The 27,100-nt window shown below is 40.0% G+C and overlaps 1 protein-coding gene across 3 annotated transcripts in view; it reads right to left on the bottom strand.

Annotated features, from left to right (window-relative positions):
• The window catches only part of LOC105481533 (phospholipase C beta 1), a 748,575-nt gene that overhangs the window by 82,285 nt on the left and 639,190 nt on the right, over nucleotides 1–27,100 (bottom strand). For 2 of the 3 annotated variants that reach the window (XM_011741182.3, XM_071079653.1), the window contains 4 exons: nucleotides 15,372–15,448; nucleotides 15,175–15,264; nucleotides 14,335–14,392; nucleotides 13,639–13,725 (listed from right to left, as the gene is read on the bottom strand). In XM_011741182.3, the coding sequence (XP_011739484.2) occupies nucleotides 13,639–13,725; nucleotides 14,335–14,392; nucleotides 15,175–15,264; nucleotides 15,372–15,448 (312 nt within the window). Of the gene's footprint in view, nucleotides 1–2,472; nucleotides 2,591–13,638; nucleotides 13,726–14,334; nucleotides 14,393–15,174; nucleotides 15,265–15,371; nucleotides 15,449–27,100 lie in introns of all 3 variants that reach the window. The other variant, XM_011741183.3, reaches the window with a different exon arrangement.

Genomic DNA, 27,100 nt, shown 5'->3' with positions numbered 1-27,100 from the left:
AAGGAAAGAACAAGAATGTAAAAAACATTCGGGGAAATATTAAAATTAGTACAAAAATCTACTTTCCATACACTATTAAAAAGAACATTTTGTTCTTTTTTCAAATATACTATAATGGGATTTTCTTTTTCTGCTTTAGCAATGAGACCTATTTTGACAAGAAAAGTGTGAAATATTTATTTTTATGTCATCTTTTATATGTGGAAAGCTAAAGGAACCAAACAAACTCACCATATGATTAAATTTTTGAAGTCTAGGTATTGTGGGGATATTTGTCTGTTTTTTAAAATAAATATTTTTCCCCAGTGGGCATCTCAGTTGACATTCTAAAGGGAATACAAGTTGTGAACAGACTATTGCAAGCCTGAGAAAGCACAGCAACACAAATGCAGCTTTTTTGTCTCTATTACATTTGTTTTGAAAAATAAAACCCAATTCATGTGTTCTTAGGTCCTCCACCCACTGTCATTTGCATCCCCTGAGAAAATATGATATTCTATCTGTGGTATTAGGTGGTTCACAACAGCTTTAAAAACTACCAGGGCAGGCCAGGCACTGTGGCTCACACATGCAATCCCAGCACTTTGGGAGCCTGAGGCAGGTGGATCACTTGAGGTTGGGAGTTAGAGGCCAGCCTGACCAATATGGAGAAACCCCATTTCTACTAAAAATACAAAATTAGCTGGGCGTAGTGGCAGGACCCTGTAATCCCAGCTACTCAGGAGGCTGAGGCAGGAGAATCACTCGAACCTGGGAGGCCGAGGTTGTGGTGAGCTGAGATCGTGCCATTCCACTCCAGCCTGGGTGACGAGAGCAAAACAATGCCTCAAAAAACAAAAAACAAACAAACAAACAAAAACCCCCCACAAAACTACCAGGGTGTAACAAGTGTAACAACAACAAAAAATCGAATGATGCTCATCATTGATGATTTAAAAGATAGTCTTAACATTTATATCCGAATGAAGAAGACATTGTCAAGGTCTCCCCGATGCCTTCTTGTAGAAGCCAGAAATTGGTATTATATGTCTGTCCTCTACCCACCTTCCAATATGGCCTTCATCACAAGGTCACACAGAAACAAAATGATCACTGTTGAGAGGACATGAACTGAATCCACAGCCGTGTTGTGACTTTGTTCTGACACGGCATTCCCTGTGTCTCTCTTTCTAGTGTTACAGGCAGTAGAAAATTTAAAAAAAAAAAAAAAAAAAAAAGAAATCAAAGGCCCAGGCTTGTGATTGAGTCAAAAAGTTAAAATACATTCAAACGTCATGACGGTGGCTTCAAGCTTCTTCCAGGTGCTTAAGCCTGGAGGTAGGAATGTACTAGATCCTGGCCAGTTAAAATGTGCTCCCTGGAACTGTGGCAGCATCTATATCCCCTGGAAGCTACTTAGAAAGGCAGACTTTCTGGCCCCACTCAGACATCCTAGATCAGTGTCTGCAGTTTAATAGGATGTCCAAGTAATTGAGATACCCACAAAGGTCTGAAAAGCTCTCAGCCAGAGCAACAACTGATGTCAAGGAAGAGGAATAAGTCATACCTCTTTCTCAGTAAAGAGTTATTTTCAGTAACTCTGTCACATATTCTTAAACTGCATTATTTCACAGATCTACAAATACTTGAAGACAAAAACAGTATAAGTCTCATTGTAGAATTTTATTTTCATTACATCAGAATAAAGTTTGCTTTTTTTAAAATCACAAGAATGCTTCTTTTCTCTAAGAATTGCACACTCTTTGGAATGACTTTTGCCAGTTTTCTTACTAGTGAAGGGGATATAATAGTTTTCGTGACGCATTTCCTTGGGTAAGTTAAAGTCTGCTCTGATTTTCAAGCTGAAGTTTGCTCTAACAAAGAGCTCCTGGCCCAAGTATCCCTATTAGTGAGATATTTCCAAGAGCTCTTGCTTCTAGAGAATCAGGAAATCACAAGCTGTCCCCACTCACTCTAAATACCATCTAGGAATAAAATAAATTTTGCTGGACTTCCAAAAGGAGGGCATAAGTTGAGTGGAGTGGATTGAAAAAGCTTCCTTGAGAGTTAACTCGATCCCACTGGATTGTAAGACAATAGGACTGCGGGAAAACAGTGTAGTGTGAAGCAGAAATGGAAAAAATTGTTTCAAAGTGGGAATAATAGTCTGAGTGCAAGAGAGAAAATCCAGATTAAAAAGGAAGCCAAATTTGCTAATAGAGAAACAAAAAGGAGAAAGAGGAAGAAGACAATATGGAAGAATGAGATTTATGTCAGGAAGAGAGAGCACAATAATGGAGAAATTAATACCAGAGGAAGGCAGAAAGGATGAGGAAAGGATAATGGGTGTGGCTGGGAACTTTAGCAGAAAAAAAAGATGGGAATGTAGAGAAAGGGAGGATGAAGGACAGAGGAGCAAGTCCGTGATGCCTGAAAACCGGATGGCTACACACCACCCTTCTCTCAAAAGCGACCCCTCCCATCCAGTCCTACCTGGCCGGAAGGACGGTGGTCACCACTTGAGAGCTTGAGGGTTGGGGGGAGTAAAGTTGGGGGAAACAGAGGGATCCTCATGGCAAGTTTCCGACAAGAATGAGGAGGAACCTTCCCCCTGTGTGGAAAAAAAGGGAGGCTGTCATTTTTGCGGCAATGAAATTGATTTCTAAGTCACCTGGTGTTTCCAATTATTTGTCTGGGACGTCTCTTGGAGTGCCTTCTAGAATACAGATTTAATTCCTCTGTTTACCTTTATCTGCTCCAACACCCCCAGTGTGGGATGGCACCTGGCCTCCCACACATTCAATGGAAGTGGCATTGAGTTCTCCTTGGCCTTCCCCACTCTCTGTAAGAATTAGTTGTTAAAAATGATCACAACTGTTACTTTTGAGATATTCTCCGCAAAATCCCACTACCATCAAGAAACTTGAGAAAAGATAGTGATGAATGATTGACAGCTGTTTGTTCAGTGAACAACACAGTCCAAGGGGTCTGGGCACTACTTTTCTCCCCACGAAGAGCCAGAACTATTTTTTAACATACAGAGTTAATGTTGTTAGCCCTCTACATACATCATGCATTCAAAAAATATTTATTAAACACCAGCTATATGGCAGGCGATGTACTTGGGTGTCTGGACCTCAAGAGTGTCACGGAACGAAACAGACAAAGCCCCTGCTGTTGTAGAGCTTACATTCTGATAGGTGGGGCAGCACTCAAGGACACACTTAGGAAAGAAGGGTATGACTGAATGAGAGAAGGTGACAAATGCTATGAAAAACAGAAAGCACAGCAGAAGAAACAGGAGAGAGGATGGCAGGGATGGGGCAGTGGTGGAGGGGGTTGTAAATTTTAATAAAGTGGTCATGGAAAGCCTCTGACAGATTTGAACAAACATTTGAAAGACAGGAGAGAGTTGCCCAAACAGACACTTGGGAGATGAGGAAACAGTCCATACAATGGCTCAAGGTGGAATTCGCCTGTCTTGTTGGGGCCTAGCAAGGAGCCCAGTGTGGCCTGATCAGAGAGTACATCAAGGAGGAAAGGAAGAAAAAATGCAGCAAAAGTGGAGTTAGACCATATAGGACTTTTAAGCTTTTATTCTGAGCGTGTTGGGAGCCACTGAAGGGTTTTCAACCGAGGAGCGACCTGATTTAACTTTTGTTCTAAAAGGATGCCTCTGGGTGACATGTTGAGAATAGATTTTGAGTGCACACATGTGGCAGCAGGGAGAGCAGTTTGAAGGCTACTTAGAAATCCAGGGGAGAGACGGTGGAGGCTTGGACTAAGGTGATTACACTGCAGTTGGTACTCAACAATTATAAAGATGTCTTGTCTGGTTTACAATATTTTTTTCAAGTCCTAAGGTTTTTTGGCTCCACCTAAAACACAGACCCAGTAAGAAATTTAAGAATTGTAACAGCTCATTGTCTATTTTGCAAAACCTAAGAGTGACTTTTTTCTTTTCTGGATAATACCTAAGGTGCAAAGAAAAAGGAAACAAATCTTTCTCAGCCAAAGATAGAAGACAATGTATCTTCGATTCTCTCTTATGTACCAAACACACATACATGCTGCTGGCTATTCTCTTTGACACAAATTTTCATATACTAGCATAATCAGCTAGGGCAAAATCCATTTTGATGCCGAAATGGTTAATCTGCTAAGCTTCTCTCCAATCGTATAAAGTTGTTTGTGTGTGTGTATAAATGTGTGTTATTGTGTATATGTGTGTGTGTGACTCTTTAAAATCTGAAAATGTTATTCGAGGAAATTCAAACACCTCCTTGACAAAATCAAAGATTAACCTCAACTAATGATTATAATAAACACAGAACACTTGTGTCTGTTGATTTCTGTTGACAGAAAATATGTAAACAGGACTCCAAGTGGTGAATTTGCTGCATGAAAATGGCCTTAGATGTAATATAATACAAGGAAAACAGAGAATGTAATCCTGCCCTTGGCAACTGCTTTCCTATTTGGAAGGAAAACTTTCTTCAGTGTTTTCTTCAACCCAGTGTTCCTGCGTTTGCCCTCATGCAATAGCCTTTTCCCTCATCTCCAAGTACTTCTTCATCAAGTATTTCAAAGCACTTAGTAGATTTCCTCTTTGGATTTTCTGTAGGTAAATACAGTCATCCCCTTCATATCCATGGGTTCCACATCTGTGGATTCAACCACTTTTGGATCAACACTATTCAGAAGAACCATAAGTGGATGGTTGTGTCTGTATGAACATGTATAGACATTTTTTCTTGACATTATTCCCTAAACAATACAGTATAACACTATATACATAGAACTTACATTGTATTAGGCATTATAAATAACCTAGAAATGACAAAGTACATGGGAGAATATGCATAGACTATATGCAAATACTATACAATGTTATATAAAGGACCTGAGCATCTGTGGACTGGGGTATCTGAGGGGAGTCCTGGAACGAGCCATCCATGGATACCAAGGGATGACAGTATTTCTCTTGGTTTGAGGTTGGCCATCTTTTCCCTTTAAAATACTGAAGGTCATAGTTAAATCAGGTAATGGTTTCTGGAAATCAATTACACTTTTACATTAGTTGCTTTAAAGTGTTTGGGATGTGTGTGTTTGATAATTTTCACTATCCTAGTTATACCAAAACAGGGCTTTAAAAAAAACAGAGATACATTGAGGATAAAAAAATCTAATGAGCATTAGCAAAATTCACAGGAATCATGCCCAATGACAGGCACACAGAAGTAGAAGTAGAAATAAACCCAAAAGGTTTTCCATGCATGGTCGTGTGGACTTTTCATGTATGGCAGGTGGGCATATGAAAGCCAATGTGATAAAAGTCCACCTCATCCTATTCCTGGTGTTAAAATCATTGTTTGCTGCGAAGACTCTGAACCCCATCAACATGTAGCCCCCTATTCTAGCAGGTGGGGAAGATTCTCTTCTCAGCCTCTGCCCTCTATCCAGTACATTTATCTTCACATGTCCACATTTTCTTATCCCCAAGAAAGAAAAATATGGACAAAGGAGGGGGAAAGAACGTTGATACGGTAAAGAAAAGGAGGAGGAATAAATGGCATCCATGGGAATCTAAGTTTTAATTTTTGTTTAAATCTCAAACTCAGTTGCCTTATGGGGACAATAGACAATAGAAATCTATGAAACAGCCTAGGGAGTACCATGCAGCCCTAAGGGACAGCTTCTTCCTAGCTTTAGAAATTCTTTGCATGTTTCTATTATAATCTTAGGATCTCATTTTTCAAGAGACATGGAGTATTTTTGAAATAAAACATTTTCTGATTTTTACATAACAGCGTGATGCTTTTTATTGTGCCAACTGTCTCAGCCAAACTATATTTCCCAGAGTTCCCTTTCTGTATGTTTCCAGTTATTGTGGGTCCCATGGAGATTCTTCTGAGAATTGGAGGACTGATGAGGGAGGCAGCAGTCATTGTGTAATACGCAGGCATTGTTGCTGATCTGTTGATTTATGTGTCTGGTTGATGGGAAGCAGTGGCTGAGGCTGAAATCACTTCCCCTGCCCATTGGGTCTTCCTTTAGTTTTCTGACTCCTGGGCCAGGGGTGTGTGTGTGTGTGTGTGTGTGTGTGTGTTCAACTCCGTGACAAAGAGGTTCAGCTTCTGCAAGTTACTCTAGTCACGAAGCCTACTTGCAATTTTCCCTTCCTGCCTGCCTGCCAGGGTCCATCATTAAAAAGGGAGACAACCTTGAGAAGGAGGCAGATAGCCATCCACAAAAGTTGCATAAGCCAATTACTGTCACACACACACAATCTTTTACTGGCTCTGTTTTTCTAGTTGAATCCTGACTGATACAGATGTTAACCAATTCAAATATTTCAGAAACACAACGTAGAGACTTTCTATTTCTGATAATGGCTGATTAGGTTATTTGGACCATCCTTTCCACTGAAAAAAGAAGCTGGATTTGATATGATTTGTTTTTTTTTTGTTGTTGTTTTTTGTTTTTTGATATTGAGTTTCCTCTGTCACCCAGTCTGGGGTGCAGTGGCACGATCTCGGCTCACTGCAACCTCCACCTCCCAGGTTCAAGCAATTCTTCTACCTCAGCCTCCAGAGTAGCTGGGATTACAGGTGCACACAACCATGCCTGACTAATTTTTGTGTTGTTTTTAATAGAGTCAGGGTTTTACCATGTTGGCCAGGCTGGTCTCAAACTCCTGATCTCAAGTGATCCTGCTGTCTTAGCCTACCAAAGTGCTGGGATTACAGATGTGAGCCACCATGGCTGGCCATTAAAACTATCTTTAAAGACCCAAAGAACTACAAGAACTTAATGATCAGGGTCAAACTGAAGGGGGCATTGAACCTAGACAGGTAATAAGCAAGGAAGCTGCTTTCACCCTGATAGGCTTTTGCTCATGATGGAAATTTTGAGTTCACCCTTTGATAGCCTTGAAGGCTGAGGAGCCTACACTCAAGAGCTGAGGCTTTCCCAGGGTGAGGAATCTCACAGGAAAGCTTTCCTGCAACAAGCTAAGACATACAGATTATAGATTTGAAAATAAACCAAACAGAACATTTGGAAATAAAATACAAAACCTGAAATTAAACACTCAGAGGATGTATAGAATAGCAGTTTAAACAAAAAATTGATGCATTACAAAAAGGGTCAGAAAAAAAGTTGCCCACAGAACAGTATGGAAAGATAAAGGATGGAAAACACTAAAAACAATTCATTGACAGAGGAGATGGAGTAAAAAGGTTTATTTTATTTTATATGCAAATATATATATATATATATATATATATATATATAGAATCTTAGAAGCAAAGAAAGAAATGACAGAAGCCATATTTACTTTCATGATAGTTTAGAGTTTTTGCAGAACTGAGGACAGGGATCCATCTAGCCACCTCAAACACATATTTAGATACATTATAGAAAAACTGCCCAAAATATAAGAAAAAAATCCTAAATGCTATTGGTGGGGGTGGGGAGGAATACAAATTATCATCAAAAGAACTGTATTAAGACTAACAATTAACTTCTCAACAACAGCAATAGATGCTAGAGGGCAGTGGAATTTTATCTTCAGTGTGCTAAAGGAAAATAACCACCAACACAAAATTTTATATCCAGTGAACATATCATTCCAGAATGGAGGAAATGTGGATTCTCATCTATTAATACATTAAACAAATAAAGACATTTTTGCACAAAAACAAAAATAAAAACTCCAAAGAGTTTCCCACCAGTAGACCGCATGAAAGGAACTTCTAGAGGAAGTACAAGATGATGATCCCAAATGGGCAGAGGATACAAGAAAAAACGTTTCACAAAGAATATGTGAATATGTAGACATATCTAAATGAACCATGATGATAACATAGAATAATAATGCCTTATGTGTTTAAAAGTCTATTGGATTAAATTTCAAAAAAGAAATTGACGAAGCCAGTGAGATTAAAATTGTTCCAATGCCCTGGCATTGCCCAGAAGGAGAGTAAACATGTCTAAGTTTTATACTCAAGAAAATAAGGCATAACTACGTTTGTTTCCTAAAAAGGCAATTCTTTATATTGACAAAAATGAAAAAGAATTTTCTTCTACAGAACAAACAAAAACAAACCACTGTGTGGTTAATTGAGAGTTGACAACGAGCAGAAACATTGTCTATATAGGCAGTGTTCCCCGCTATAGGCAGCCAGTTCCCACTCTGCGGTTTGGCTTCTGGGAGAAGATCCAATAGGTGCTGGCAAGGAAGAATCCATTTCCCCGTCAAGCCGCAAAAGATTAGAGGAGACACAAATACATTACTTTAAAAAATGTTTTATTTTAAATCCCTAAGTTTGCCTTTTCTCTCCCGAACACAAGAAATATCAGCCACATTTAAGGTTCTGTCTCAGAGCCCAGCGGTAGGTCTAACAAGACTAACTTCAAGCAGAGTGATGAGTCACTCACCCTGTTACAAAGATGTCAGAGGAGAAATAAGGAAAATCAGTCTATATTCCCTTGTTGGAGGAAAAAAAAAAAAAAAAGAGCCAGTAGCTACATGATGAAATATTCTTTGGGAATAAATTAAAATGCCCTAAAGCTTCCCGGAATTCTCTCTTGATGATGAGCTAAATTAAAACAGAAAACCTGTGTTCTAAGAAGCATCAAAGACAAATTAAGCATCAGAGAAAAAGTAAATTACACATTTATTGACTGTTTTATGAGGTTATGGAGACAGTTCATTAAAAATTCCCCTCAAAAGATGATTCTTCTTATAAAGAGTCAGGAGCTGCAAATGATCAATAAACACTGGCATATTCACAACAGACTCAGGGCAACTTGTGATCAACCGTGTTTTCTTTTCTCTTTCTTTTTTTTTTTTTTTTTTTTGAGACCGGGTGGTCCCACTCAGTTGCCCGGGCTGGAATGCAGTGGCACGATCTCGGCTTACTACAACCTCCACCTCCCGGGTTCAAGTGATTCTCCTGCCTCAGCCTCCCAAGTAGTCGGGACTACTGGCGCCCACCACCATGCCTGGCTAATTTTTGTATTTTGGTAGAGACTGAGTTTCCCATGTTGGCCAGGCTGGTCTTGAACTCTTGACCTCAAGTGATCCGCCCACCTCAGCCTCCCAAAGTGTTGAGATTTCAGGCATGAGGCACCACGCCCGGCCAACTGTGCTTTCATATGTTAAAATGAATATCTTTGAAGTGTTCAGGAAAAAGGTAGAAGGTCATTTTTATAATGGATCAATTCAGGGTTGAGCAGGACCACAAAAGGTATGGATTCTCTCTGCACTGGCAGTTGGGTTCTTGAGTTGTTCCTAACATTGCTTGTACACATAAACACTTTCCTATTGACTTTGGCAAACCCAGGTATGGAAATCCCAAGGAAACCAATTATTTCCCCGAGTCAGAAGACTGGCCAGTGTTTACTGTATCCATCTTGAAAATTCTACCACTATGGATTTCAAAAAAAGGCACACCTCAAACAAAACTGAAACCCACATACACTCAGGGACTGAATCAAATATCTCATTGCTAGAAAACATGCAGTTGAATGTTTCTCCAGAATTCAGAACTGTCCTGGAAAGGAGCTAAGTATTCCCTTCTAAGAGTGTCTATTGTTGTTTATAACATAATAAGTTTCCATGGGACTTATGTACAGCAATGTACATCACTTTATGTCAAATCGAGGCCAAAATATTTTATTGTACAAATTGCCTGGAGGGACCACCTATTTCCATTTTCCCCAATGCCCTCAAAATTACCTACAAAAGGAATAAACTAATTGAATCTCTTTTTTCATAGGGGAAAAATGAACTTTCCATATGAAAAGAGCTTGGTGCATGTCACACAGTGGAACAATCTAAAATAAACTTTTCACATGTGACTGGCCACATTTGGTCCCCCAACAAATAGCGACCAGAAAGCCTGAAGGTCCTGGGTCACATGCAGAACTGAAACAAATTTTTAGCCTGATTTTGATTGAGGCATATTCTCGTATGACTGCTGTTGCAGGATGGTAAAAATGTTGGGAACTCTAGATGACATGCACATTGTTCAGTAAACCGCTAGCAAAGTCACACTTTGAATGAGGTTTCACACGTAGTTTGCTCTAAATTGAGCCAGAATAACTACTTCTTTGCTACTGAAAAACTGTTAACTTTGAGCCATTGGCTTTTCAAATTTCTTTCACTGAGAGATTTACAAAATATCTGTTTGTTACTTTCAAAAGAGTTGTTTGTTTACCAATGGCTTAGAAAATTACACCAATATGATTGGGGTTGATCAAGGTTCAGAATACCTCAAAATAGTAATATCCAAGAGTAAACAGCAATGTAAACAAGAGCTTCCTCCCTGTTAAGAACAAGATTGGGAACACGAAACACATTATTACATTAGTTAGAATAAGTGGATGAAGAGAAAGTAAATTATTATATACAACAACATGGTGAAAGAAATGGAAGAACAGGAAGAAATACGATGTCATGTAGCCTATACAGACTTTTGGTGCCAGCAAAAACTTAGCTATGATCAGTTTCTAGTTAAAAAGCTTCATCCCATCTGTAAATTTTCCTCTGTAACCTACGGCAAAGTTTGGCATGCTTTCTTCTTCATAAGAAAGTTACAATTGCCTTTAATATTATCTGCCGCAATGTCGGCTCACGTTCCTCATCCAAAACCCAGTAATGGAACCGTTCATAAAGTTCTAGAGGTCACGAAATCACTCTGTCTTCTTATCTGACTGAATGGAACTGACTCCGTGGACTTGTTTTAGAGATACTCTTGATCAGTTTCATTTCCTTGGGTTGTTCCTTGCTTTGTTTCTGCTTTTACTAATTTCCCTCATGTCTATGTGAAGATTCAAAGCCTGTTTCAGTACTAGACGTGGAGAGGGATTATTTCAAAGACAGTGTTACTGTAGTTTTGATCCATGCCCCACAGTTACAGAAGCATCAGTGACTGCTACCCTGGCCTGGCCTCTCCTCACCACCCATTTATTAATATCTACTTTGCTGTCCTGTGCTTTGGTCTTTCTTCACGTGCCTCACACTTGATTTTGTTGTTTTACTCTACGTCTATTACTGCTCCTCTTACCAGTGTCATCTCCCTTTTTAACCACCATGCCCCACAAAGTTAACAGTCATGACTTATTATTTTATTAATAAAATCACAGCTCTAAGGCACAACGTTTTCAAGCCATGCAGAAAAACCCTCAAGAAATGCTTTAGTTTGACGTGGAACCAACAATCTTCAAGGGCAACCTTCAAATCCAGACACAAAAAGATGGTCATAGAGCAACCTCATGGAAGAAAAGCACAGAGGAATTCATCATGGTACCTATTTACAATAAAAAATGCAGACAATAGAACTACTAAAAATTCACAGAAACACTTCAGATCTCTTTCCAAGGGGCCAAAACGAAAGAAATTAAAAATTGTTAGAAACGTGGCTGTAACATACCCTCTATGTTACATATCTACCCAATTGCTGTTTCCCCTCTATTTCTTTGATGATATAATATCAATTTTGTTCAGGTACCTGATGACCATGGAATTGAGAAACTGAACTCTCTCTAGCCTTGTGAGTGAATCTTAATTACTCTAAGCCAATCATGAAAGTGATACCCTATTGCCCATGATTGGTTTAAGAATGGGAATATGAGGCCATTGTAGCCAATGAGCAAACACCAGCTAGGGAGGATGTAGGAAGGCTTTTCTCAGTCCTAGAAAGGGTTACAAAATGAAGACATTTTCCATTTGCCGCACGGCCTTTGAGTGGTTTTATGTAAGGTTATGATGTGTGGAGCTAGGGCAGCCGTCTCATGACTGAGTTCACGGCCTGCAGCTAGAAGGTGACAACAGTAGAAATTCAAAAAATACCTGGAGATGAAATTGTTAAGCCACTAAATTAATCATTGTTACAACTGTGGTACCTCTGAATTTCCAGTACTGTGGCTTACTAAATCCTATAGCTGTTGAAGCCAGTTTTAATTGGGCTTATTATAAAATTGCAGCTGAATGAACCCTGACTGCCGATAAAATGGCCAAAAGTTATTAGTTCTTTTCATGACCAGTTATATCCAGGGAAGAAGTTGAAGGGTGCTTCCACATTTATTGAGGTTGATTTTAATCATGATGACCTAGAGCAGTAACATGAAAATCTTTATATGGGTTATTGATACTGAGAGTTATATAATTTAAACACATTAATGATTTTACATTCACATTTTATCTGTAAGTAAAATAGTTAACATTGTTGAACTGAAACACACACATGAAAAAAAAAAAAGCAAAATGAAACTCTGAAAAGAATCATATTCCCTAAGATAAATTTTTTTGAAATACAAAAACTAGCTGAGCCATCAAACACAAGCAAATTCTATTATGTCAATGTACAAAGTAATGACAAATTTAAATCCAGACAGCATAGATTAGAAATGTATGTATCTGAATATATCACCTGGGACTGATTATTGTAAGGGTGTTTCTGAAATTTCAGTCAAACTGGATCTTTTGCTCTAAATAATTTGAGCATTTTAAAAAGATCAATCCTGATTGGAAAGTATAGCAATTTCTGAAATTATGTTAAAATTTATTCCACTTTATTAGTGCATAATCAACCTGAGAGGGTGGCTGAGAAGATCTACATTATATGTTTATAGGAGGAACATAAGAATTAGCACCATATCTAAGTAATTATTAATTCTTGCTTGAGAATCTATATTGTCAACCCTAAAAACTGAGAAATTAAAAATATTAAATAAATGTCTTATATAATAAATATGAAAGCATAAGAGCACAAAGAACTATGAAAATGTATTCAGAATGATCCACAAGAAATCTATAAGAAGTAAATTTGTGAATGAAACATACAATTAAATAAAACCCTAACGTTTTTTAACTTTGAGGACTCAAGAAATACTTGTGTGGAATGGCAATACTTTTTAGAGTAGATATTTTAAATTGAAAATAGAAGGGCAGGAAAATTGAAAAACACAATTTCCATAAACAGAAAACTATTCGGTGACGAATCAAAATGTAAGGAATGTTCTAAAACTGAGATTCCATTTGCTAACCTCAAAGTATTTGATCTACAGATATTCAATTCATTCAAAGTTAATATTCATAAGACAATTAATTGTAACCAAACAATGAACATAAGATAATTTTAAAGTAGAGCCCCAATCAACTGTTACTATGGGAAACAAAAGATTTGCTTTTCTCTGATTTATGAGACTATTTTGCTGTAGAAAAACCGAAGTGATTTTGGTGCAGGGCGTCCTCTGCTGGACAGAGGGTGCCATTACAACATTACATCAGCTATTTAGAACTCAAGTTTACTTAGTAGTAACCAAACTGAAGGTTTGGATAGTTTCTGATTCTCCAGGAGAAAGGGACTATAAAAATACCTTTATCTGAGCCATACCCCTGATTAGTTAAAGCCAAATCTCTGGGGCTGGGTTCTGTACATTTGCAGTTTTTAAAAGCTCACCAGCTGATGATAAATGCTTACCCGATATTGCTATATTTTTACCTTCATTGAGAAAGATACATGAGTTTCATATGCAAGAACTGATCTGATACTGTGTACAAGGTACTTACGTAAACCAGGAAGGTTTTATTCTTACTAAATGGAAATCAAATAAAATAATTGTGCATTTTAATTCAGTTCCGTTTACCTTGGGCTTTTCATCCAGGATCTGCTGACGTATTTCCTTGTGTTTCTCTACGAGTTTTTCTTGCCGTTTACTTTGCGCCTCTTCTAGCTATAAGAAAAGTTACAAGAAACATTATTTTCATCTAAACGTTTAAAAGTGTCCATTTTCAGAAAATACTGAAAGCTTTTCAGATCTATGGCTTGCATTTGATTATTTGATCTCCTGATCAAGAACTACACTTACAAGTATAGTAGACTGTAGTAAGTGTTGAAGCTGGGTGATAGGAACATAGGGTGGGAGGTGGTGATCAATGGACTGTACTGTTCTTACCTTTTTATAAATATGTAAACATTTCTATGACATTAATTGGGAAAAAAAAAAAAAAAAAGGACAGCCCTTCAAGGTTGCCATCACCTCTATCATTGATGACAATTACAGGTTCTTTTGGGAAAACTCTCATTTACAATATGTTTCTGGGCTCTTGACTTTGGAAATGACTCGACTGTCTATTTTTAGATGAATCCTTTTACATAGCTGTTTGCAATTCAACTTGCAGAAATGTTGATTAAGGAGTGCCCACCCTGTGAAACAGCTCTGCTAGGTGCTAGTGATAAAAAGATATGACAAGGCATGACATTTCCTTCCAGAAGCTCACAGTGAGCTCACCAAATGTTCACACATGGTTTGCAAAGGAGAGAGTGTGATGAGCCCACATACCCTCTTGATGTACTGCACCACTTCCTGGATATATGACCGGATCATCTCTGTCTTCTCCCTTAAAGCAAATGATGAATACACATCATTATACCAACTCACCGAAAATTGACAAACAGGAATCTCAGACTTCTAAATGACAGGTTACAGAACTCTCAACATTATTTTCTTTTTTCTGATTTATTTATTTGAGACAAGGTTTCGCTCTGTTGCCCAGGGTAGAGTGCAGTGGCACCATCATGGCTCACTGAAGCCTTGACCTACAGGGCTGAAGCCATCCTCCGGCCTCAGCCTTCTGAGTAGCTGGGAATACAGGTGTGCACCACCACACACAGCTAATTTTAAAATTTTTTTTGTAGAGACAGTCTCTCCATGTTGCCCAGGCCCCTCTTGAACTCCTGGCCTCAAGCAATCCTCCCACCTAGGCCTTTCAAAGTGCTGAGATGACAAATGTGAGCCACAGCAACATTCTTATTACTGCTACAAGAAAGGTATAATTTGCCAGCCTCCGGACAAGTCAGGTTCCTCCCAAGGCACAGGCTCTGTTTTCACTAAATGCCAGGAAGGTTATGGGTAGGAAGTGAGGATTTAGCCTTTCCCTGAGGGAAGCTCTTTGTTTACTCTTTATCTAAAAGGTCCTGGGTGTGCCTCACTCCTTTATGGAACTACTCTTTGTTTGAGCCTTGCCTGTTAAAAACCTTACCAAAAGAACCTTTTGTAAGGCTGACTAGAGGAGAAATTTCATGGAGGAGTCTTTGACTGGTTAAGAACCTGTGACTCCGATGTACAGAATAAAATAATTCCCAGGTGAACTGTTGGGGAGAGGGGACACTTTTGACTTACTCTTCCATCTGACTTTTGTCTTTAGATTTAGCTTCTGTTATCTTCTCCTGCCTCTTTTTATCCATTTTCTTCTTTAATTCTTTCTTTTCTCTGAAGTCACAATGGAAGTAAAAGGGAAAAAAGAGGTCAATCAGATGGGAATTTGTGTTGAATAAATGTAGATGCACATGTCAATTGTAATGGGAATGAAGGCTTACTTCTCACAGATTTCTTTGAGCTTCTTTAACTGATTGTTCTGACACTCTTCTGCGACATCCGTCAACTTTTGAATAAGCTGGAAAAAGAAAATGTCAGTTTGCTATTTCAAATGATCGCAAACAGAGCTTCCTTCCCACCTCCCTCAAACAACAGAATCTATAGTTAGAAAATCTGTGATGGATGTTTCACAATAGTTAAAGTTGCCAGACATCTAACATTGGCAATGAGGACAATTTAGAACCATCATAGGCTTATGGGTTTTAATATAAAACCCATGGGTTTTAAACCACCCCTAGGCTTATGGGTTTTAATATAAAATTCTTCTTATTATCTATTTTTAATTAAACAGAATTCATTAGATTGTTGTGGCAGTTACAGAGCCCCGCTCAGTGCGAAGACAACCTACAGTGTGGGACCTGGGTCCAACCTCTACCCTATGACTTACTAAAAGTGAAATTTGGGGCAAGACCCTACATTTTCAGAACCTACATTTTCTCAGTTATAAATGGGATTATCCCTGCCTTTATGTTTTGGAGGTACTGTGAAGCTCAAAATAAAAATAAGTATGACACAAATGTAAGTTATAATCAACAGCGAGTTATAATTCTTGGCTCACAACTATCATTCATTGTTGAATTGCTTTGAGGATGACATGAGTTTTCCATCTTAGAAGCTGACATTTATGTTCTTGTGTGGGCAATTTCCAGTAGATATAAAGAACATCAGAAATTCTCTTTGTGCTATCATTGAACTGTCACTACCTCACCGTGAACACAAGTATTTATTGTAGTACATCTATTATCAAATCAAGCCCCAAGAGGGCATCAATTGTGTTTTTGTATCCTTGTTACTCTGCACAATTCACAATTCCTAATATTCACTTGATGCCCAATAGGTGTTTGTCAATTACGTAAAGGTAATTCTGCCTGCCAATCTTTTCCTTTTTTCCATGTGAGGAATCTGGAGAATCTTCTGCAAGGTTTTCAGGTGGCTCTAGCAACTGGACTCAACTCTTCTTACTGGAGCACCAAATAGATGGTGTGGACATCCTCTGAAAGGCCCCACTGCTTTTCCCATAGATGGAGATTCTCTTTCCCAAAAACATATAGGGCAAGCCAAGTTGACTAGTCTTGTATAAGTGGTAGCTGTAATAGTGACAAGACAAATCATAATACCACACATTTTTGAGACAGCCAAGTATAAGGTCCCTGGAAAAACTCCAATGGGCCTGCTCGCTGGGAGGAATGCACTCTGGGGTGCAGCCACAGAAGTCCACTCCAATTGCAGCCTGGCCACTCCTCTTCCTGGGTGGAAGTTGGAATTCAATCTGCAAGGTGGGAAGCACACTAGCAGGGACTCCGGCCTTGCGGAGAGAACCTGTTTCCCTCTTTTCCTTTGAACACAATCAAACCCTGTCCTCCTTACTCTTCAAATTGTCTTTAAGCCTAACTTTTTGTGGCCATGTGACAAGGACCCCGTCTTTAGCTGACCTAAGGAGAGGGCCCTACAGCGCTTTCATTGATCATTTCTATATGTCAGGCACAGTTTTAAAAGATTCACATGTGGCTGAGCGCGGTGGCTCACACTTTAATCCCAGCACTTTGGGAGGCCGTGGCAGGCAGATCACCTGAGGTCAGGAGTTCAAGACTAGCCTGACCACCATGGTAAAACCCTGTCTTCACAAAAACTACAAAAAAATTAGCCGGGCATGGTGGCAGGCACCTGTAATCGCAGCTACTTGGGAGGCTGAGGCTGGAGAATCACTTGAACCCGGGAGGTAGAGTTTGCAGTGAGCCGAGATTGCACCATTGCACTCCAGCAACTCTGGGCACACTCTGGGCAACAAAAGCAAAACTCTGTCTCAAAAAAAAAAAAAAAGATTCACATGTATTTACTTAATCCTGAGAGTTGTCCTGTGTGGTTGGTGTTATTATTTTTGTTTTACATATGAACATGCTGACACACCTGGCTCAAGTTCTGGGCTCAGGACCCCAGAGCTGGTAAGTGGCTGAGCTGCTTAAAAACCCAGACAAATAAGGTTCCATGGCTTACAAGAGAATTATAATATGGAGTTCACATTCATTTAAAATTATCATGAAATTTGATGCATTCATCTGTGAAGTGGATTAAATCTGAACAAATATTAACTAGGACTTGGGGCAGTAGAAAGCCTATTTGATCCTTCAAAAGGGATTGCCTAATTATGATTATCACAGTTAAAGAAATCATGAGGCATTACTTTGTAGTCATGCCATTTATCGAGCTGTAAAATTCCAGCATGCAAAGACTCTGGCCATTTCCTTGGGGTCTCCTGCAATGCCTCTATTTAGCTGAAGTGTCCTCTCACTAGCACCTTCCCTTCCCTAGAGGGCCTTTCTCCTCTTCCAATCACTTCAAGGAGTTACAGAGAGTTACCCAGGGATCACCTTCCTTGGCTGCAACATCAGAATCACTTGGGGGAACTTCTTAAAAATACAGATTCCAGGACCTATGGACTCCAAATGTCTAGGGACAGGGCCTGGGAATCAATATTCTCAAAATCTCCCGAGGTGATTTGGATGCTTTGTGCCAGACTTGAAGAGGGAGGTGTCTTGGTGGACCCTCCCTCATTCGACAAGCTGCTGCTAAGTCTCCCAGCAACTCTTTTGAATTATATTTCTGTTTCCAGGGTCTCATCGCTATCATTCACCTGACTGCAGAATATTTTCTTGATTATGCCAGCATCTGCTCACAGGTACTGTTTTCCTTCCACCTACTGCCCTCATCCTTACCAGCATCAGCATCCGGTCAATGATGAGACTAAGCTTGAGAACTCACAGACCTTCCACCCACTCAGTTCTGACTTTATGTTGGTTTGGTGTCAGGCTCCACACCATTGTCAGTGCTACACTCCCTCCAGGCTCCCCAGAAGTTCCCTCTCTGTTGCGTCCTCTTGCCTCCCTCTTGGCTCCCATCACACCCCCTGCATTTGCCCTTTACCGCTTCCAGAACTGGTTCCCACCTCCTGTGGTCCCAGAACACACACTTATCTAAAATATTCAATTTAGCCACAATGCAATGAATATTTATTAAGTACCTACTAAATAGCAGGCACTGTTTTAGACAGTCTGAGCTGATGTCCTGGCTTTCTAGATCTTGCTACTCAAAGGGTGGTCCACTTACCAGTGGCAAGAGCATCACCAGGGAGCACATTAGAAATGTAAGTTCTCAGGCCCTACTCCAGATCAACTAAGTCAGAATCTACATGTTCGACAAAATTCCTAGGAGACTTGAGTGCACATTAGAGTTTGAGAAGCATTGTCTAGGTGGTTGTGGAAGATGGAGACTATCGGGAAGAAACTATTTCAATTTCTCTCTGCCCCTTCCCTTTCTAAGCCAGCCTTAGGTGATTCTCCCCTTTGATTGCCCAGATAACTCTGGGTGTTGGCCCCCTAATTGGCTTTTCCTATAGGGCGTCATTTATTGACATGCCTTTTATATGTAAATACCTTATTATTGTTCCCACAAAGGGATGTCACCATTTCAACCTTCCATTCTTAATACATGTTTAGAATCCCAGGTTCTATACAAAACAGGCACTGAAAAACACGGTTGTGAATGAAATCTTTGAAGTTTCAAAACTACACTGGACCCAACCTCAGCGATAGTTATGAAAGCTCACATTCAAGCCACAGGCTGCCTTATTGGAAATACTTTTTAAATTATATAGGTTTGGTGTTTAACAAGCTAAATTTCATTCCTTTAGGAAAAAGCATCTTAATGTGAAATCCAGGTGTATTTTTTAAAATGAGGCTTTTGCATGCAATTAAATGAAAATGGTGCTTCCTTAGAATCCCAAAGAGTGTATGTTTTAAAAGGATATCTCTGTGTGTAATATGTAAAATATGGAAAGGTCCTACTGTGCTGAGTTTGCCTTCATCTCCCCCATAGTGCTTTACTGCACAGCCCCACCTCTGCTCATCCCAGCCTTTTCTTTTTTTTTTTTTTTTTGAGACAGAGTATCGCTCTGTTGCCCAGGCTGCAGTACAGTGATACAATCTTGGCTCACTGCAACCTCCACTTCCTGGGTTCAAGCAATTGTCGTGCCTTAGCCTTCTGAATAGCTCGGATTACAGGCGTGTGCCACCATACCCAGCTAATTTTTGTAATTTTAGTAGAGATGGGGTTTCACCATATTGCCCAGGCTGGTCTCGAACTCCTGACCTCACGTGATCTGCCCTTCTCAGTCTCCCAAAGTGCTGGGATTACAGGTGTGAGCCACCAAGCCCGACCTCAGCTATTTTTTAGAAGACCCTCACTCTTACTGAAATTCTGCCCATACAGCATTTACTATTTTTATTTAAATTTTTTCTACTGAAGCTCCAGGACATAGAATAATTAATATTATGATTTTGTTAATATTAAATAGCATGCCACTACTGTCCAGCTCACATTAAATTGGCAATGGGATTTTATACGTGCATCAATAATTTATCTCTCTTTTATGATGCAAAAAGAGGATTTGGGGTACATCTGTAGTTTTCTCTACCCAATACTAACTACTTCTCCAGGAAGAACGTCCTCTGCTTTCTGAGAATGGCCTCTCCCACATGCTTCCCTTGGGAGCTGCTGTATTTTTTAACCCCCATCTTTTGGCCAAGGTAATTGGTCCAGGGTAGACATCAATCCAAGTTGGGTCAGTTATACTCTGACTTCTGACTGCAGGCTTGGTCATCATAGGACCCAAACAAGGTTTTCCCCAAGATTTTTCCTACACATCAATGGAGAAATAAAACACTGAAGGGATCAGTGCCTGTATTTTCTATCAAGGGGAAGCCTATATGCCACTTTGGAAAAGAAAACACTAATATGCAGAGGAAAGCAGGGGCAGAGTTTGGACAGTCCCATTTCTTATGTGATATACCCTGTGTACTTTTCTAGTATATACCCTTCTGGCCTAAGTTAGTCCAGCAAGGAATTCTGTGGCTTGCAATCACAAGAATAAGGACAAAATAAAAACAAACAAAAACAGAAATAAAACAACTCTGCTTAATCTCTAAACAAGATAAACTTCTGTGTTTTGGGCGCAGAGTTCTTACTGCATAAGATGTGAAAATAGTACCCAAAAGAGTGATTTTTCATATAATAATTGAAGTGCTTTTTGACTAACCTAAAAGCAAGGTATACCAACTTTTGGTGTATTTATCAGCAGGCTGGCTCTGCTCAAGGAGCCATTCAATCATTTATTAGTCACAAAACTCTGAAAGTAAACTGACTATTAAAGGTAGAGAAGAAGCGAAAATTCGCTTGGACTTTCTAGGAAATAAATTACGAGGGTATGTGGTAAACTGAATGGTAGTAAACAACATTTAATTTTCACTTTTGGTATGATTTTTTTTTTTTTTTCTGTCCCAAAGGAACAGACACATCTCAATTACTTTGCTGGTTTGCTTGCCATTCATGATAACTCTCCCAGCTCAATGTTCCAAGCCTTTTAAGGAGTTAAAAGAAAGGCCCTGGGGAATAAAACTTCACGCTTGTTCTCAACTCTGCTAAATTTCACTTGCTTTAGTCATTGGAGGGCAAGAAAATGGTTTCCATGGAGGAGAATAATTCCTTGACTCTAACTCAAAAGGGATAAAAAATATGTGGACAGAAATTGGTATGTTTGGAGTCTCTTCTAGGAAGGATACTCTTGGAACATAGGCAAAAAGCCAAGTCTAGAATATTCATACTTTGGGCTCAACACATCTTCCTTTCCTTTCCACTAATGTCTAAAGAAGATGCCTCTTTCTTTTCTGTTAGTCAAAGCATTTACTCTGGATTTTCACTATACGTTGTTTTTCTTCTTCTATTTTTTTCTTAATTTACAAAACATCTGAACTAAGTAATGATCTACACAGCAAGCACATCACTGACAATTTGAAAACAAGGTAGAGGCAGGAGGATCACTCGAAGCCAGGAGTTTGGGACCAACCTGGGCAACATTGTGAGACCTGTCTCTTAAAAAATACAGAAAATTAACTGGGCATGGTGGTGCATGCCTGTAGTCCCAGCTACTTGTGAGGCTGAGGTAGGAGGACCACTAAAGCCCAGGAGATAGAGGCTGCAGTGCACTGTGTTTGTACCACTGCCCTCCAGCCTGGGCAGCAAAGCTAGACTTTGTGTCTAAAAAAACAAAACAAAAGCAAAAACAAGGAAGATGCTTATACGGGAGTGTGACCTGACCATTCATTCAAAGAGTATTTACCTACTATGTGCCAGTACTATGCTAGTATTGATGGTCCAACCTTTCTCTGTGAGCAGACAGAGAGGGCCTTGTCCACCCAGAGCTATAATCTCTACTAGCTCCCTTCTCTTTTCAGAAGGAGAAAGTCTTGGACAAAAAGGGCAAGTACCTTGATCATTCTATGAGATATTCTTTCACATCTATAAAATTATTATTTGTAAAATTTCCACAGCTAAATAGAACTTATATTAAAATAGCTGCTTATGTGAGTTTCAATGTTATAATAATCTTTGAAACGTTTTTTCCTTGCTGAGCAAAGAAAAATGAATGTGAAAGTCTGACCAAGGCTTCTATTCAATGTGGAGTTGCCACCTGATATGGTTTGGTTCTGTGTCCCCACCCAAATCTCATCTTGTAGCTCCCATAATTCCTATGTGTTGTGGAAGGGATCCGGTGGGAGATGATTGAATTATGGGGGTTGGTCTTTCCTGTGCTGTTCTTGTGATAGCGAATAGGTCTCACAAGATCTGATAGTATTATAATGGGGAGTTTCCCTGCACAAGCTCTCTTTGCCTGCCGCCATCCATGTAAGATGTGACTTGCTCCTCCTTGCTTTCCTCCATGATTGTGAGGCCTCCCCAGCCATGTGAAACTATGAGTTCAATTAAACCTCATAGTTTGGGTATAAATTGCCCAGTCTTGGGTATGTCTTTATAAGCAGTATGAAATGGACTAATATACCACCTTGAGTAGGGAACTAGATAAATAAATTAAGCTACATTCATACAATAAAGTAATACAAAGCCATGAAAAAGCTTTAAAAAGCGTGACATGAAAAATCATCATGACATAATGCTAAGTAAAAGAAGCAAATTGAAAACTATATGAATTTGGATCGTGTGTGTGTGTGTGTGTGTGTGTGTGTGTGTGTGTGTGTGTGAGAGAGAGAGAGAGAGAGAGAGAGAGAGAGAGAATCCCATTAGGGTACTAATCAGGAAAATTGACAAAAATGTTGACAGTTATTTTATTTCACATTTCACTACTAAAATCTTTTGCTTATTTGTCATTTCTTATTTAGTAGGAAACGCAACATTTCTTGGGAAAGCTAAATTATTTAAAAAAAAAAAAAATGACCCTATGTAAAGTCTGAATATTGGAGGAAGACAGATAGCACTACCACAACTGTCCTAGGGATACTTCCTGACACTGCAAATACTGCTGGCACATATACTTCATCTAGGCAACCACAGAAAGGAGAACATTCAAGTGTGGCTCCCAGATAGCTGGGAGAGCACATGGTGCTGGTAGAAATCATTCAAAGAGAGACAATGAGTTCCCTCAAGCTGTGGCAGGATATTAAAAACTATAATACACATTTATATTTGAAGCGTATATAGACTTCCTAGTCAATTCAAGTATTGTACAGAAAAAGGCTTTCATTAAAAACAATATTTTAGGTACATTATCTTGTTGTTCCTCCTTACAGTTTCATGAGGTAAGAGATATTTTTATCTCCATTGAACAGGTGAGAAAATTGACATTCAGGTGGTCATGCAGTGACTTGGTGGAGGAGCAGTGGCCTGAAATGAGGACATATGACCCTAGACCCCTCACTCAACACCATTCGCATCCTGATGGGCCTGTCCATTCATAGCTGATCAATATCTGCCCAGAGCTTGCTGTCTGAAACACAACTTTTTAACCTTCTGGGGCTGAACTCAGTTTGATGGTACTAATGTTGGTTTGGGGTCCTGGAATGACTGCTGGTGGGACAGACATGAGGATGTGTAAGAAGAACATGAGCCATTAAGGTTGATGTAAAGAAAGAGGTGAATGGGTGTGATCAGAAAATATGGGAGATATGGGAAAGGGGAGAAAAGACAGGAGGCAAAGCAAAGCAAAGCAAGGCTCTGCAGAGGATAACGCATATGGTGACTGTGAAAGAAATGAGGAAATCTCTTTGTGAAGCCATTAAAAAGGAGAAAGAAGAAAGAAGACAAAATGGTGGGTCAAGCACATCTGTGGCTGAGAAGCAAAAACTCCTTAACTTTACCACAAAATCCCTGCTCACTGGGCTGTGGGTGTTTAGTAGAATGTGATGCTAGAGCTGAATACCCAGAGTGATTGGAGACCCTCCGGTGAATCCCTAAGAATTTCCACCCCTCACCAAAGTAACTTTTAAAATGAAAACCTAATCCTAATGGTATAGACAAAACACAAGTTTAACCAGTGACAGTTGATGAAAAACAGATAAATGAATTAGAACAGATTTCCCAACCCTGTAGTTCTTCTCTGGAGCAAGAGTCCTTACCTGGGGTTTACAGACCCCCAAGCTGTTCATTGAGAGATATCATGGAGCACAAGCACTTGAATGGGGTGGAGGAAATTCCATCTTTATTTTCACTCACTTCCAACTAAAGCAAAAACTACCTTCTACTGTGGATGTAGGGTGGGAACCACACGGGTGATTTCCACAGGAACTATGACTTTGTCACCAACAGATAATACAATCAACTTGATGACCAAGCTCTGAAGAGCTCACTGTATTTCCCATTTCAAATAAAAGAAATCGTAGGCTTATTCTAAAATGCATTTGGAGCAAAGATACACACTCCAAAACTGTGCTTCTTCAACTTGACCATATAACAAGTCCCTGGGAATCCTATTACAATGCAAATCATGACTTAGCAGGTCTGAAGTGGGGCCTGAGACTCTGCATGTCTAACACACTCACGGCCCACACTTCACACTTTGAGTAGCCAAACTCTAGAGTTATTTCAAGGGAGAGCTCTAGGGGCACAGATCTTTTTTTTTTTTTTTTTTTTTTTGACAGAAGTAGAGTCTACAGAGCTAGTGTGCATTTTACATCTCCTATGATGATATGAATAATTATATCAAAAATATCCTCTAGGTGCTTATCAATTGATAGAGTTAGGCAAATAGTTACCACATCTGTGCTTTCATATCCATTTTTTTCCTGCTTTTATTATTTCATTTCTTAGAAGTGTTTCTTGTACACATCCCCTGAGTGTGTGTGGCAACTGTGTTTTATTCCTTTTCATCTCCAGTGTCTATCAGAATGCTGTGCAAATACTAAGTTTTCAATAAACATTTGACAGGGAGTTTATGGATGCCATGCTTTCTTTCTTAATTCTTGAACTGTGGATGTGGCATTCGAAATGCATAATCCTTAACCAAAGCACGATGGTATTTAATCCCCAAAGCAATTTTGGGAGATGAAATACTGTCAGCTTAATTTTCCTCATCACCCAAATACTCCTTTTAACCTGGGGCTTACTTCTTTTTAAATTACACTTCGGTTTGTCTAATTTAGCCTGGGAGGCCTGTTCATTATTTAGAACCACCAGCAAAGATAGAACTAACACTTCTGGGTGCCTTTCAGTCAAAAGATTTCCTGACAGAACAATCTCTGGTTATTACAAATGGAGCCAGTAGGAAGCTTTGGCACACACGTCGCAGCTAAAGGTAGGTAGTAAAAATTGTAAATGCTCCCAAATGGCCATAAAATAAACACTGTGTGGTACTAATTCCAAGATATTCAGGCTTTAATCTTCCTAACAAGGCAGGTATAGGTGTGTGTAGCAGGCACTGGGACTTTACCTGAAACCCAAATCCACAATCACAGTGGTGCAGGGGTGAGCACTTTGAGTGGGTGGCTTACATTTGGCCTGAAAGAGCCAGGTTGGCTTGGGCATGTATTTACGTCTCTCTGAACAGTCTTCAAAACTTTTACAACGTGTACTCACATTCCTTCTTAGGGAGAAGGGAGTGGAAGGGCATATGGTGGAGTTGCCACCTCTAGTAGGATTTCTACCACCTCTCTAGCTCCTCAAGTGCAATTTTCCCACCTACAAGCTCAGCTGGTTTTCCCCAATTCCCAACCAACCTTCTCTTCCAGTAGAAAAGCTCCTGAGCTGCTTTCCACACCCTCATCAGTGGGATTCCATATGGTGCCTCATGCTCAGGCATTGTTCCTGGGATGTTTAGGTTTTGCATGACTTTCTTGTGACTTTAGCACCCTATTTCTGCAGCTCAAATCTCCCCAAGAGGGTTTCTTGGGATGCTTTGGCTTCTGTTTTCATCTGTACTCTGAATTCCTCTATCAGGAATCTCCCGTGGGTATCAGGCTTCCCTCTCACTCTGCCACCTCTCTTCTGAATTGTCATGTGTCTTTCCTTGGGGAATGGTCTTGCCCAGGGGTTGGGGCCCTGGGGAAACTCCAGATGATTATAGTTGGTGATATGGTTTGGCTGTGTCCCCACCGAAATCTCATCTTGAATTCCCATTTGTTGTGGGCAGGACCTTGTGGGAGGTAATTGAATCATGGGGGCAAGTCTTTCCCATGCTGTTCTCATGATGGTGAGTCTCATGAGATCTGATGGTTTTAAAAAGAAATTTCCCTGCATAAGCTCTCTTTATTTGCCTGCTCCTATCCATGTAAGACGTGACTTGTCTTCTGCCATGATTGTGAGGCTTCCCCAGCCACGCTGAAGTCTAAGTCCAATTAAATCTCCTTCTTTTGTAAATTGCCCAGTCTCAGGTATGTATTTATCAGAAGCATGAAAATGGACTAATATTGGGGTGTCCAGACTTCTTTATTTATTTATTATTATTGTTTTGAGATGGAGTCTTGCTCTGTCACCCAGGCTGGAGTGTAATGGCATGATCTCGGCTCACTGCAACCTCTGCCTCCTGGGTTCAAGCAATTCTCGTACCTCAGCCTTTGGAGTAGCTGGGATTACAGGCACCCACTACTATGCCCGGCAAATTTTCGTATTTTTAGTAGAGACAGAGTTTCACTATGTTTTCCAGGCTGGTCTTGAACTCTTGAACTCAGGTGATCCACCTGCCTTGGCATCCCAAAGTGCTGGGATTACAGCTGTGAGCCACCGCACCCAGCTAGGATGTCCAGACTTCCAAGCAACATTCACCCTGTTAGTAAACTTGAGTCATCTGCTGGAGACCCCAGGACTTCTTAACCCCTTGGACTGCTGTTGGCCTGAACTTTGGGATGGCTCTTTCCTAGGAGGCCACTTCCCATGATGTACTGGGAAGCACAGCCCCAGAGTGGTTCTTGTGGAAGTTTCTTCAGATCACATCAGTCCTCTGCTCAAAAGCTTCCAACAGCTCCCACCTCACTCCTAGTGAAAACACAGAGGCCTAAAGACCCAAAAAGATCTGTCTCACACCCCAAAAGTCCCATCTCTCTGACCTGATGCCCTATAATCCTCTTCAGGCAGAGCCACCCTGCTGTTCCCCCAACACTCAGGCCCATTTCCAGCCCAGAGTTTTTGCACGTCAATCCTTCTGCCTGGAGGAATCCTCCTCCCTGTGTTGGCTGTTGTCAGTTCTTCACCTCTTAAGTCAGATGTTGCCTTCTGTGTAAACCTTTCCATGCCTACCCTATTTAAAATTGCCAAGCATACTCATCATCCTTCCCCAAACCGCCCCTCCCTATTCCCCCATTTCTGATATTGTTTTTCTCCTAAGCCCTTATTA

This window comes from Macaca nemestrina, chromosome 15 (assembly GCF_043159975.1).
Source record: "Macaca nemestrina isolate mMacNem1 chromosome 15, mMacNem.hap1, whole genome shotgun sequence".
NCBI classification, from domain to species: domain Eukaryota; kingdom Metazoa; phylum Chordata; class Mammalia; order Primates; family Cercopithecidae; genus Macaca; species Macaca nemestrina.
The sequence above is the reverse complement of the archived record's forward strand: the minus strand, read 5'-3'. Positions and strand labels throughout refer to the sequence as shown.